At 36.8% G+C, this 12,741-nt stretch overlaps 1 protein-coding gene across 2 annotated transcripts in view; it reads right to left on the reverse strand.

The window, feature by feature from the left end:
• The window catches only part of LOC145996192 (NAD kinase-like), a 208,082-nt gene that overhangs the window by 194,709 nt on the left and 632 nt on the right, over positions 1-12,741 (reverse strand). For both annotated transcript variants that reach the window (XM_083132578.1, XM_083132576.1), the window contains exon 2: positions 9,775-9,913. In XM_083132578.1, the coding sequence (XP_082988704.1) occupies positions 9,775-9,893 (119 nt within the window). In that variant the 5' untranslated portion in view covers positions 9,894-9,913. The remainder of the gene's footprint in view (positions 1-9,774; positions 9,914-12,741) is intronic.

A 12,741-nucleotide genomic window follows, 5' to 3' on the forward strand; every position in this document is an offset into this window, starting at 1 on the left:
TATGTATATATGTATGTATGTATGTATGTATGTATGTGTGCGTGCACTGTTGTAGGAGGTTAAAAATATACGACATGTAAGTGTGTGTCAATTTTTTATGACTCCTCTGAATATGTGTGTGTCAGACGCAAAACAAAAAATATTAATATATCATGAAAATAAAAACTTACCTTTCAACAGAGATAGAGAGAGACTTCAAAATAAAAACTTGTAGCTCACTAAAACTTCCACGATAATATATATGTATACTGCCAGATAAACAATTAAGAATACTGAACTGCCACGATTGACGTTCACCTTTCAAGAGAGATAGAGAGACTTCAAAATAAAACTTGTAGCTCACTAAAACTTCCACGATGATATATATGTATACTGCCAGACAAACAAATTAAAAAATACTGAACTGCCACGATTGACGTTCACTATGATAATAACGTACAAAAAACTGGTAGGTTATATAGGAACTCCTCTCCTTTTTCTCCTTCTCTCCTTCCTACTCCACGCGACTCTCTTTGGTGAAAACACAATGAGCGCTATAGTCAATGTCCTAGCAAATAAAAACCCTTGTTGACTGATTTACTCATGTTATATATTTTTTTCAACAAAAATTTTGTGATGCGCACAATATCCTGTGGGGGACAAATAACAATAAACAGGACGTTGATAGTTCCACCCATGTATGTATTGTCGATCATTTCCCCCTCGGCCTGTATTCCACGCCCCGTCAGGGTGTGGTGTGTGAAACAAACGATTCCCAGTATAAAACTCAAAAAAGCGGAAGATGCTGCTGTGTTTGCTTCCGCCGCATCCCCCTCTGATTCTATTGTTATCGGGGATGTGATGGATTTTTTATTCAGAACCGTGGGAAAGCTAAAAAAAAATAGAATCTCTTCAGGCGAAAAAGGATGCAAGGTGAATGGGTTCGGGGAGGGGTTGCTGTGGATAGTTTGGTCCCGTGATGAAAATGTTACATTGGGCGACGAAACACAATTGCTCCACAGGGGACAGGAAAAATTCTACCGAGCGTCGCTATCCACGCGAACATTAGAAATTGCCTGAATGCCTTGGGGGCTTGGCATAGGATTATCAATTTTCGTTTTTAGAGAATAATCTATGTAAGATTCTAGCATCGAGAATAAACAACATTCATTAAATTTTTGACAACATTCGCAGTACAAATCTAAACTCGTGATGATTTCGCCGTTACCACGCACCCCGGGCGAGGTTATATAGGGGCCAGGCCTCCTAAAAACAACAATTATTATTTTGTTTGCTTGCGTCACAATACGGAAAATAATAAGAGGCATACGCACGCGCGTACGTATGTGTGTGGCACATCGTTCCCTCCCCGAGAGAGAGAGGTTTACGTAGGTCGCAATATATAAACATTTGGCCCCGGACTTGAAAAATTACGATAAAATACACTCATCTTTCAAAAATAAGAGGATGAGAGGAGAGGTTTACGAAGGTCACGATATATATAAACATTTGGGTCCCGGACTTGGAAAATTACGATAAGGTGCACTCATTTTTCAAAAATGAGAAGATGAGAAGATGAGAGGAGAGGAGAGGTTTACGTAGGTCGCAATATATAAACATTTGGTCCCGGACTTGGAAAATTACGATAAAATACACTCATCTTTCAAAATAAGAGAATAAGAGAATAAGAAAATGAGAAGATGAGAGCACGCGCGTGTGTATATGCCACATCGTTCCCCGAGAGAGAGGTTTACGAAGATCGCTATATATAAACATTTGGTCCCGGACTTGGAAAATTACAATAAGGTGCACTCATCCTTCAAGAATGAGAGAATGAGAGAATGAGAAATTAAGAAGATGAGAGCGCGCGTGTGTGTATATGCCACATCGTTCCCCCGAGAGAGAGGTTTACGAAGGTCGCTATATATAAACATTTTTTGGTCCCCTTGATTCCAGCACTCCAACTTCATCTCTAATGTTGACGACAATATTCTAAAGGTAGAGAGAATGAGAGAATGAGAGAATGAGAGGATGAGAGAATAAGAGGATGAGAAGAGAGGTTTACGTAGGTCGCAATATATAAACATTTGGTCCCGGACTTGGAAAATTACGATAAAATACACTCATCTTTCAAAATAAAAGAATAAGAGAATAAGAAAATAAGAGAATAAAAAAATAAAAAGATGAGAGCACGCGCGCGTGTGTATGTGTGAGCCACATCCTTCCCCCGAGAGAGAGAGGTTTACAAACGTCACGATCTACAAACATTTGGTCCTTCAAAAATAAGAAAATAAAAAAATAAGAAGATGAGAGCTCATCTTTCACTCATCACTGCTTTTCTGCACCCTGAAACATCGCCAGCGTAATAAATAAGGCACGGAACGTGGAGAGAAAAATAACTGTATGTGTGTGTATGTGTGTGTGTGTGTATCTGTGTGTATGTGTCTGTATGTGTGTGTGGCACATCGTTCTCGAGAAAGAGGTTTACAAAGGTCACGATCTACAAACATTTTGGAGGATAAGAAGATGAGAGAATAAAAAGAGAATGAGAAAGATGAGGAGGATGAGGAGATGAGAGCTCATCTTTCACTCATCACTGCCTTTTTGCGCCCGTGAAACGTCGTCAGCGTACTAAATGAGGCGCGGAGCAGGGAGAGAAAGTGAGTTTTTCAACTTTTTGCGGTCGTTTGGTCGAGAAATCAGAGTTGGCGTGGGAGTCACAAAAATACTCTACTTAAAGTGCAATTTTTTTTTGCAGATTTTCAGGTTTTAGGTAATTTTCCTCGATTTTCGGTATTTTCCCGTCATTTTTCGCAATATTCGGGATATTGTTTCGTCATATTTTGTCACTTCCTTCATTTTGGTAATATTCTTGAGTCTTTTCACCAAGGTGAACACAGGCCTATATATCTCGCAGGATTGCAATTTACGAGCAAAGAAATGCTGAACTGGTGACAGTCTTTGTTGTGGTGGGGGGAAAGCACCAGGTGCTCGTCTGGGGCAAACTCAGATTTAAGATCAGATAAGGAGAGGCTGGAATTACCCTGGCCAGACTGGCCTGATTTTGGTTTCCCTATTTTTTTCTACAATTTGTTAAACTTCTAAACAAAAATTGTCTTACGTGGATCGTGATAATTTATTTTTCTTTTGATTCAGTGTGTACGAAATTTTCATTAAATTGTTTTAAAATAATTCGGTTGTTTCCATTGGAAATCCTCGTTGCATATTTTAATTGAATGTGCATGTGGTATCATTTATTGCCTTTTTTAAAGCAAGATTGCATTTGTTTAATTTCCTTTTCATTTCACTTTTGAACCTGAAACTAACAAATTTAGTGGTCATTTTTTACGTCATTTTCCCCATTTTTTAGGTCATCAACTTCCGCTCCCTAATAATTACAAAGTTGTAAAGTCCTTTATGAAACACCCTGTACATATATATTATGTTGTCACAGACAAAAGTAAATTAGGGGCCTCCCCAATGGCGCAGTGGTAGCGTCTTCGCTTTGCAGGCTAATCAAGGGATCCCTGGTTCGATACCAGGTGAAGGCACATAGTGGTTCGGATCCCACTTTAAACTGTAGGTCCAGTCCCGATTAGCCTTACTGTGCATAAAGTGGACTTAAAACACCAAATAAAACAATCAAATCAATAGTAAATTACTACATATTCAAAAGTATATAGAAATTTTGTAATTATATTTTTGTACTGAAGTGGATTTATCGAACGCATCAAGTAATTGGCATTTACACTAATGTGAGCATTATAGATATTATTTCCTGTGGGAAAGATGTATTTGCTTAAAAAAATACTCTGCGACTCAAATTCAACACTATAATAGAGGAGAAGGTCTACATATGGGCTGTGACATGAGGTCTAATGCTGAGATCACATATTCAACAAATATTTGGATGTTCTTCTTAATTTCGATTTTTCCCATTCTGCGTGACTTTCAAAACAACAGATTATTCATAAATATGAATTTTATAATGTTTTAGCGATAAATGACTGTTTTTTTAAATTTTAATTGCTTTTTGTGATATTGCCACTAGTAGCCCATATTTAGACCACAATTTTGAAATACAACATTTTACCATTTTTTGGAAATTGCTTTAAAAAAAAAGGAGACCTATACTTTAGCATGCTATTACATTTAAGTATATATTTCATAGATATGCATTTTAAAGGCAGGTGCTTGATATATTAATTTTTTTCTCCGAAAATGACAAAATAAAAATGGGGGGCCATATTTAGACCTTTTCCTCTAATAATATAATCTAGCACTAACCTCAAGAAACCCTAACCTAACGTATCACAAACAGTTAATAAAGAAAAACTACAAAGATTGAAAATTGGAAACTATTCTAAGGAAGGCCCCAAAAAGTCAACTTCACTTCCACGTATTCTTTGTCGCAGAAGTCTATGGAGCAGACAAACAAGAACAAGTCATTTGCACAAGTAGTGACTTGAGAGGGCATGCAGCCATTCGCAGAAGTGTGCACTGCTTTGCATGATGGTGCTCAGTAGCTTGACTAACTTGCTCTGCGCCCCCCCCCCCCCCCCCCCGCAACTTTCAGGTGTGTGCCCATACTCGTTTTTTGTATTAGGTATGTACAAATATGAAAATACATGCATGTAATTTGAATCAATGTAAAAACTGGCACAAAAGGTTAAGACAAGAGACAAGCTGTAAAAAAGTATATATTATTATTATATATAAAATGCACTGTTACTACAAAAATACGATTTTGTTAAAAGTCCATTACCAGTTCTCAGCATTTTTGATGCAAGCAAATTCTTGTGCTAGTTTGGTCGTCCTGTTATCGACCATGCTTTTGATGCTTAACAGCGCCAGTCCATTCAATCTCACTCTTGTGATTGTGCTTTTCAAGTAATTTTTGATCAATTTTAGCTTAGAAAAAACTACCTCCTCTCAGCTGATGAAGATATCAAAAGTAAGGTCAAATAAGCAGTGCATAGTCAGGAATGTTACTAGCCAGAATTTTGTTATTTTTCAAGAAGAAACCTGCAATTTCACTGATGTTCGACATGTTTCTTCTTTTGACAGTACATTCCGAAAACAAACAATTTCTGTAACTACAGTGCAAGATACATCTTCACATTTTTCCCGGAAATTAGTAGCAGATTCCACTAACTGTCTGTCGGTGTGTTCTGTTAGGGCTTAAAAATGTACAGCTTTCTTTGATTCTATTGTTTACTTTACTAGAATATCTAAAGCACTAGGAGAAAAGTGCATTTTCTTGCCTGTCGTCTACCAATCGGCGACGTAATAAATTACTTGAATTATTCAGTTAATGAAGGTTTTCTTATAATCTGGTAATTTACTTTTCACTTTTCTAGTGATCAACATTTTCTGTTTGCAGTTGTAAGGGCATAATAATAAAATATGTTTGGTTGAAAATATATTTTAATGTCGAAAGGAAAATTCTTTTGAACTATCGGTCTTTCTTAATTTATCATTCCTATTGTGCCCTGAGTGCTTCCCCGATGGCGCAGTGGTAGCGTCGTCGCCTTGTAATCAAGGTGTCCCGGGTTCGATTCCTGGTGGAGGCACATAGTGGTTCGGATCCCACTTTAAACTGTAGGTCCAGTCCCGATTAGCCTTACTGTGCATAAAGTGGACTTAAAACAACAAATCAATCAATCAATTATTGTGCCCCGAAGCTCTTGTACCCCCCCCCCCACCCATCGTCACAGTTCCCATGCAGCGTTGTCGCTATCTTCCGTTAAACCCTCTCTATTGGGAGAAGCCAGGCACCAAATAACTACAAGGGAATATGCAAGTGTTTGCACAGCAAAATAACAACTACCATGATAATTGTGCAAACTTGAATGACATGTAAAAAGTTAGGAATAAACAACATCACGTGCGTAAGCGCTGCTTCTCTACTTCCCATTCGCTCCTTGCAGTACAGCAAATGTAATTTTCCTAGTTTCCGATTGACACGGAAACTGTTGAATGTGGGAAACGTGACAAGTTGGAATAAATGCAGTTTAAATAAACTAAATCAAGCAATTGAATCCTCTTCTCCACTCTGCCCTTCCATTACAATCTCAATAGGATGACCAGATCAGGCTTGATCAGTTTTAATCCTTGGCAATTTATTAACCCAGTTGGTTGCTGTGTACTTCAAATACTATATCCTGCCTTAAGACAGTCCTGTGTTAACTTCCAACTTAAAGGTTCTCTTGAAGTTACTGTACCAATGTACAAGTTTTGCAACAATCAATTTTGAACAATGAATAAAATCTGTTAGAATTAATGAATAATTCAGAAATACAACGGAATAATGTAAATTCCACTCCTAACCTAACAAAAGATTAGATTCTGAACCGAGTTCAGCAGATACCGATTCTGAAGCATCATCGACAATGATGGATATCAAAAGATTAATGAGGAATTCACCTTCTCATAGCAGCGAGTTGTGAACAGAAAGGTAAGAATACCGGTTCAGCACAGTGCAATTCGAACCTAAGCACTGGTTACAATACTAATCCATTTTGGATCGGTTTCTTCGACAAACCAAGTAAATGATAATCTTACTGACATAATTTGATACTTGGAATGTCCAAAGCAATCCTTTATCTTGGTTTGGTATACAAATAACTCACTGTGTGAATGAATAATTGTTTCACACCGATGTGAACCTAAACAAGACCAAGAAACATTTGAGATTGCAAAGCGTACGAAGGTGCATTGGGTGGTTTAGAGACAAGCACCAATTTTCGATGTATGATGATGTGCTTGAAAAGTTTATGAACCAGTTACTGAGGTTATTTAGTCAGAATTAGACATACTTGGAAATAGAAAGTACGATGTGTCGCAGCAAGGAAATCTGGTAACTCTTGCTCTGAAGAAATATTAAAGTTCGTGTAAACTTGTAGATTATCCTATGACACCGATTTTTTCCAACTTATTATTAGTCAATTGCCTGATTATGTTGTTAATTTTATAACATGTCATGATATAACCTCTGTACATCAACTTGCAACTATGTTCAGAAAAGTAGACTTTCTGACAAGCAATTAGATAGTGACAGTTTCAAAATCTTACAAACTTGTTTCATAGAATAGAAAAAGTATGTTATTTACTTCAGGGTGAGGTTCAGCCTAGCCTGCTTTCATAAGGGTAGAAAGCAAAAGACAAACAACTGTGGTCTTTTTCTGTAAACTCATACATCCAACAAGTTCAGAACTGAAATAAAGTTTATTTTCAGCACAATTTATTGAAGCTCAGGGAAGCACATGTAAACAATCACTTGTAATTGTTGAAAGACCACCCTCAGAGTGGGTACATCATTTAGAACTTCAATGGTTGTACAATGTGCAAAAGAGCAGCCGAAATGGTGGTAAGTAAAAAAGATAAAGTGCTCCCCTGTGGTTTGCACCATAACATGAAGGCGTATATGGGGATGAGGAGTTAGGGCCCCACACTTTCTTGATCACGGCCAAAGGTGGGGGTGATGTGATCAGCATCACTGGTCTTTCGCATGTTAGTCAGATGCCCTAACGACTGAGCTACCACGGCTTCTAGCAGAAATGGTGGGTATCTTTTAACTCAATTTAAATCCGTGACTTGTCTCTATAATATATACGACGGTTGGTAACCCAGAAATAATTCGACAATCGAAGGATGTATTAAAAATTTGTTATATACAACTGAAAGAGTATCCATTATGGATATTTTGTTGGTAGGAATCATGAAAGAAAACGCAAGCAACCCTGTGACATACTCATGTATTAATGTACAAATTACAAAAGCCTGTTTGACCCTGTGACTTACACATGTGCACATGTTACAAAAACTTGTCTGGTTATGACAAACCTTCCGAAGGTCTCAAGCTGAGCTGCTTGAGACCACAATTAAATATAGTGAAATTTGCAATACCTGCATTAACACCAATCCTTAGGGTATGGATTTATAGGCACCTAAAAGGGAGCAAAACAGGCTGTGGACATTCTTCTTATTTATGGTTTGCTTTTGTTACTATGTTTACATCACAGCAATTACGATGAAATGGTGGTTACATGAAATTGACATGCACTCACACAACAAGTGTTCACAGTCTAGAGTAGTGGTTCTCAATCTTCGCATGCTCACAGACTGGTGATTTTTTTTTTTTTAAGTCAATGCCCCGATCCAAATAACTTTAAATAAATTATGGCACAATCATAGAGAGTATTAGTTCAATTATGTCTAGGCTTATTGACAAATATAAAATTTGGTTTAAATTAGTTGACAACTAGAATCTAATGGAATCTTTTAGTTTTCTCTGGCCAGTATCATTAAATTAATTTGGTAACTGCTGATTTTCATTGGCATGTTCCACTTCAGACACTGGAAAATTCCAATCAATCAGAATATTTCCACTTCAATACATATATTGTTTGATAGCTTACTGCCGCAGTCACGAAAACATTTTCTGATATCGCAGTGGAAATCCAAATTCTAACTCGAGAAAGGCCCAACGATCAACCTCGAAATTTGGAAGCAGGAAGCAAAGTGCACTGCTGGAAGATCGTTTGATCCATCACTGACAGTTTTTTTTTCCTTTCTTTAATTTTGTTATTTAGCATGCAATTGATAAAGGAACACAAATGTCCAGGCCGGGATTCGAACTCAGGACCCCTGGGAAGATAGTGTGCTAACCTCCCTGGCATGAAGGGTCGGCAGACATTCAAATTTGAACTGGTACTTTCTGATATAACTGATAACAGATACAAGCTAAGCCATAACGTAGATCAAATTCCAATTTTTTACTATGTTTTTTACAAATTCTCACAGAAAAAAAATGGTAAATTGGGTATGTGAATGTATTTGTTTTAACAAGAAAGATGATTCAACTCTATTTGCCTTTTTATGAATTCGAGAAGGAAACTTTTCCCCTAGTTTCAGTACTGATATTTTGAGATTACATTTATCCATGTTGCAGATATGAAATTCATACAAACTGTTATGTATCTGACGACAGAGTGTAAGTGCCATTTATACATAGTTCGCGTTTTTAAAAAAATGGATTTGGCGCTGGTGCAGCTAAAACAGATAAGCAACGAAATGTCACAGGTCTTTCAACAGATCCAAATAGTATATAACAAAGTGTGAATATATTTGTTTTAACCTCTTTGAATGCAGTGCATAGGTAGGGAGGAGGCACTTAACCCCTCCCCCAATTTTTTTCAAGTTTATTATAATTTACAAGTTAAGGGTATTTTGTGAACCTCCTGGAACAGGAGGAGCAAAGTAATGCAAACAGTAAATGTGACAGTTATTCAGCAAATGATCCTTGATGTTAATTTTATTGGACAGGAAATGTTTAGATTCTTTCCGTTCTCAAATGAAGCCCCAAGTTCGTTTCTGACCGCTTCCAGACTATCAAATTTAGGCCCCAAGATGCGCACACACATGGTGCAGTTGATGGTAATTAACCACAAACAATCAAATCAGTTAAAAGAATAGATCCTCATAAGATATGGTCTCTTAACTTTACAGCGTAATAAATTTGAAAAATTGTTTGCTTAGCTGTAGAATTCTTATTGCTAAATCTTACTTTTGAGACGAAAGCATTTTATTATTCAACATCCCATAAAAAACAAGTTTTTCATTTATATAAACATTGTCAATGGTAAAATATGTACCTACTTACGACAGTTTATTAGGCCATGTTAGCATGTGAATGAATTATCAAAAGCTAGTCAGAAACTCCACTACATGAAAAAGTTAAAATTTGCACATTGGCATTGGAATGACATTATGAAAAGAAATTCTAACACTCACCTAAATCCCTGCAGTCGTTCTTCAATGTTGCCAACTACGGTCTTCTTTGGTCTTGACCTCTTGTCTTGAAGGCCCATGTTTACCATGGCCTTTGCTAGATGCAGATCTTCCTCATTCATGGTTAAAACTGTGCACTAATCTGAAAACCAATGAGCACTCATTATTACATGCTCAACTATGGAGATCAATTAAGTTTGCACTTTTCTTAAATCAACGCCTTCATAATTACCTACCTACTACCTTTACGTATTGTTGGCATTGTTCATGTGTAAATTTTCCTACAGGTGAGAATTCCAATAATTAGGAAATCAATTTATGAATTCAAGTTTGTGGTTAGCATTACGGATCAGTTCTGACATTTTAGAAACCCATTTCTCTATAATCCACACATGTAATTTATTTTTGATTATAGAAACATAAAAATGTACAATGTGTTTTCTGTAGTATTATATGGATGTGAAACTTGATCGGTACTTTAGTATTATACGAACTACCTCATTGCAGACCGTCTGTTTTCTGGTTAGCTTATGTACTAAAGTAACAAAAAAGGGCTAATTGTATCAGTACAATTTATACAGTGTGTCCGGGCTTCAGGAAAACAAAAAGAACATGCTAAACTTTCGAACTAATTGATTGAAATGTGCAAACAAATACTCATTCGATAGGAAATATCTTCAAGATTTTATAGCCAACATGGCAACACTGCAACTGCCATGCTGCGTGATGAGAAATACTGTCGACAAGTACGGTGTAACAAGTATCATGTGAAGCGAAAACTACCAAATCGGTAGCCAGTCCAGCGTCAACTAGGGCATTCCTACTAGAAATCCAGTTCCGTACAAATGTGTTTTCTACTATCTCAAAATAATAATTTTTGATATGAAAGCAAAAAGTACCAGAAAATGAGTGACAAGTAATATAACATGAGTAATCACACAAACAGGCAACATTCACAATGAACTGCATATTCGTGAAAATCCACTTTCACTATTTATTAGGTGTGGCACCAGGAAGATCCCACTTCTCTATGCTGAATTATTTTTACAAGGTCGCAGGGGAATCCATAAAGTTTGTAGAACATAGATCTGTCATTTTTAAGTCACAGGGAGCAGTAATTGTGCAAGAAATTTGGGTAAATATACAATATTGCCCGAACGGATTTCTTCAACTTTACAGGAGAAACTACTGACTGAAATCAGTTTCTGTAGCACTGTCGAAGTTCTTCGAGGTATTTTCTTTTGCGGAAACTGAAAACTTCACCATAGAATGCTGCAGAACAAGAAATAATCACTTTTTATGGAAGGAACTTGCATTTTCTGACAACATTATGCCGTTGTTTCCATTATGTACGTGCAGATGGCGCGAGCGTCGAAAGTCACGCAGTTTCACAAGTGTTCCCAAACGTGCCTTTTTCTTACGAGATTTTTTATTTTCCTTTTTTTTAACTATACTTACCTAACCCAACCTAACCTAACCTTGCCGAAAATGGTCCGTGGGGCTATTGTGAATGGTTTTTGGGGCTATCCGTCAATGGTTCGTGATGACATAATGAACACGAAAGTAGGTATTTTTCGGTGAAGAAGGCCAAATCGACAAAACACAAGCACGAGGCGCGAAGATCCATGACGAGTGCACGCCATATTGTCTGTTACCCAAGCGGAACAAGGTCACAAATAATGACTCGCAATATGAAAAGTTGACACTATTTTATGGAAAAAGGCATAACCTCACCTTAAAGAATCTTCCGCAATGCAAAATAGGTAAGTATCAATGCTAAAATTAACGAAATAAATGAGTGAGAGGTGTTCGGGCGATATCGCATAAGTACCGAAATTTGTAACAAAATTCAGATGTTCTAACTACTAAAGTGTATTTTCAGTAATTATGAGGATGGTTCACAACTATTCTATTTATCGAAGTTAAATGGTGGTACCATAATGTCCCAGCAAACATGGCACACCACTAGATGGCAGTGTGATGAACAGCTAATGCACACAGAACAGGGGTAATTCATTGTTGAGCCAACCGCTGTGCAGAATATACATGACCCACCTTGAACAGTGTTCCTATATCTGTATACATACCTCTTTAATATCTACATTTAGACATGTAACAAAACGGTATGACATACATTAAATGTGAGTGTAAAATACTGGAACCGGTATATATTTTGATGTTACTTCAATGTACAATACTCTAGCAGGTGAAACATGAATCACATCGTCAGTGTTTTTATTAATGTATGCAGGTAAGTGGTGAGAATCTATCTGCTGCCATTATTGATTCATAACATAGCATAGGCCTATAAACCATATGGTGGGCACCTGATTTTGTAACAATTTTCAGTCTGAAAAGTGTGCATTCATGGAGTTTTATGACTTGTAGTGCTCGACATATTATAATCAAATTATATTACCTCAGTGAACTGAAATCAAGAAACTTATCAAGCTTAAGGCTGTATTGCATATTTTGAGATACACTCTTTCTTCAAATATCCTCTATGGACACCAATTACAATAACTTTTACTTTCTAGTGATTACATTGTATTAATCAATGTTTCGACACAATTTCACATATGTTCCTCTTTCAAGAATCTTTTATATATTTCATAAAAACACATGTGTTGAGTAATAAAAAAGTTTAGTCACTACAAAGAAACGATGTAGTTGTAATTAGTGCTGTACGAATGTGACTACATGGACATTCTGCAAAGATTTAAGTCCTGAAAGGACAACACACAAGGATGATAAAATGTAAAGGTTGTTATTGATTTTAAGCCTCTCACGGTTTTCAATGTTCTTATCCTGTTTTCACCGTGTGTTTCCATATGTCAAATCATACTTGTAGTTCCAAATGCTTTAATTACTAAAATGTGCCGAGCGTCTCTTGTGTAAGCGAGTATAAAATAAGTAGCAAACGTAGTATTTCTTGAGTCCTTAAGAGATTTCATGTTCACAGGACGATGC

The sequence above is a fragment of the Lepisma saccharinum genome, chromosome 12, assembly GCF_977018435.1.
Source record: "Lepisma saccharinum chromosome 12, izLepSacc3.1, whole genome shotgun sequence".
NCBI classification, from domain to species: domain Eukaryota; kingdom Metazoa; phylum Arthropoda; class Insecta; order Zygentoma; family Lepismatidae; genus Lepisma; species Lepisma saccharinum.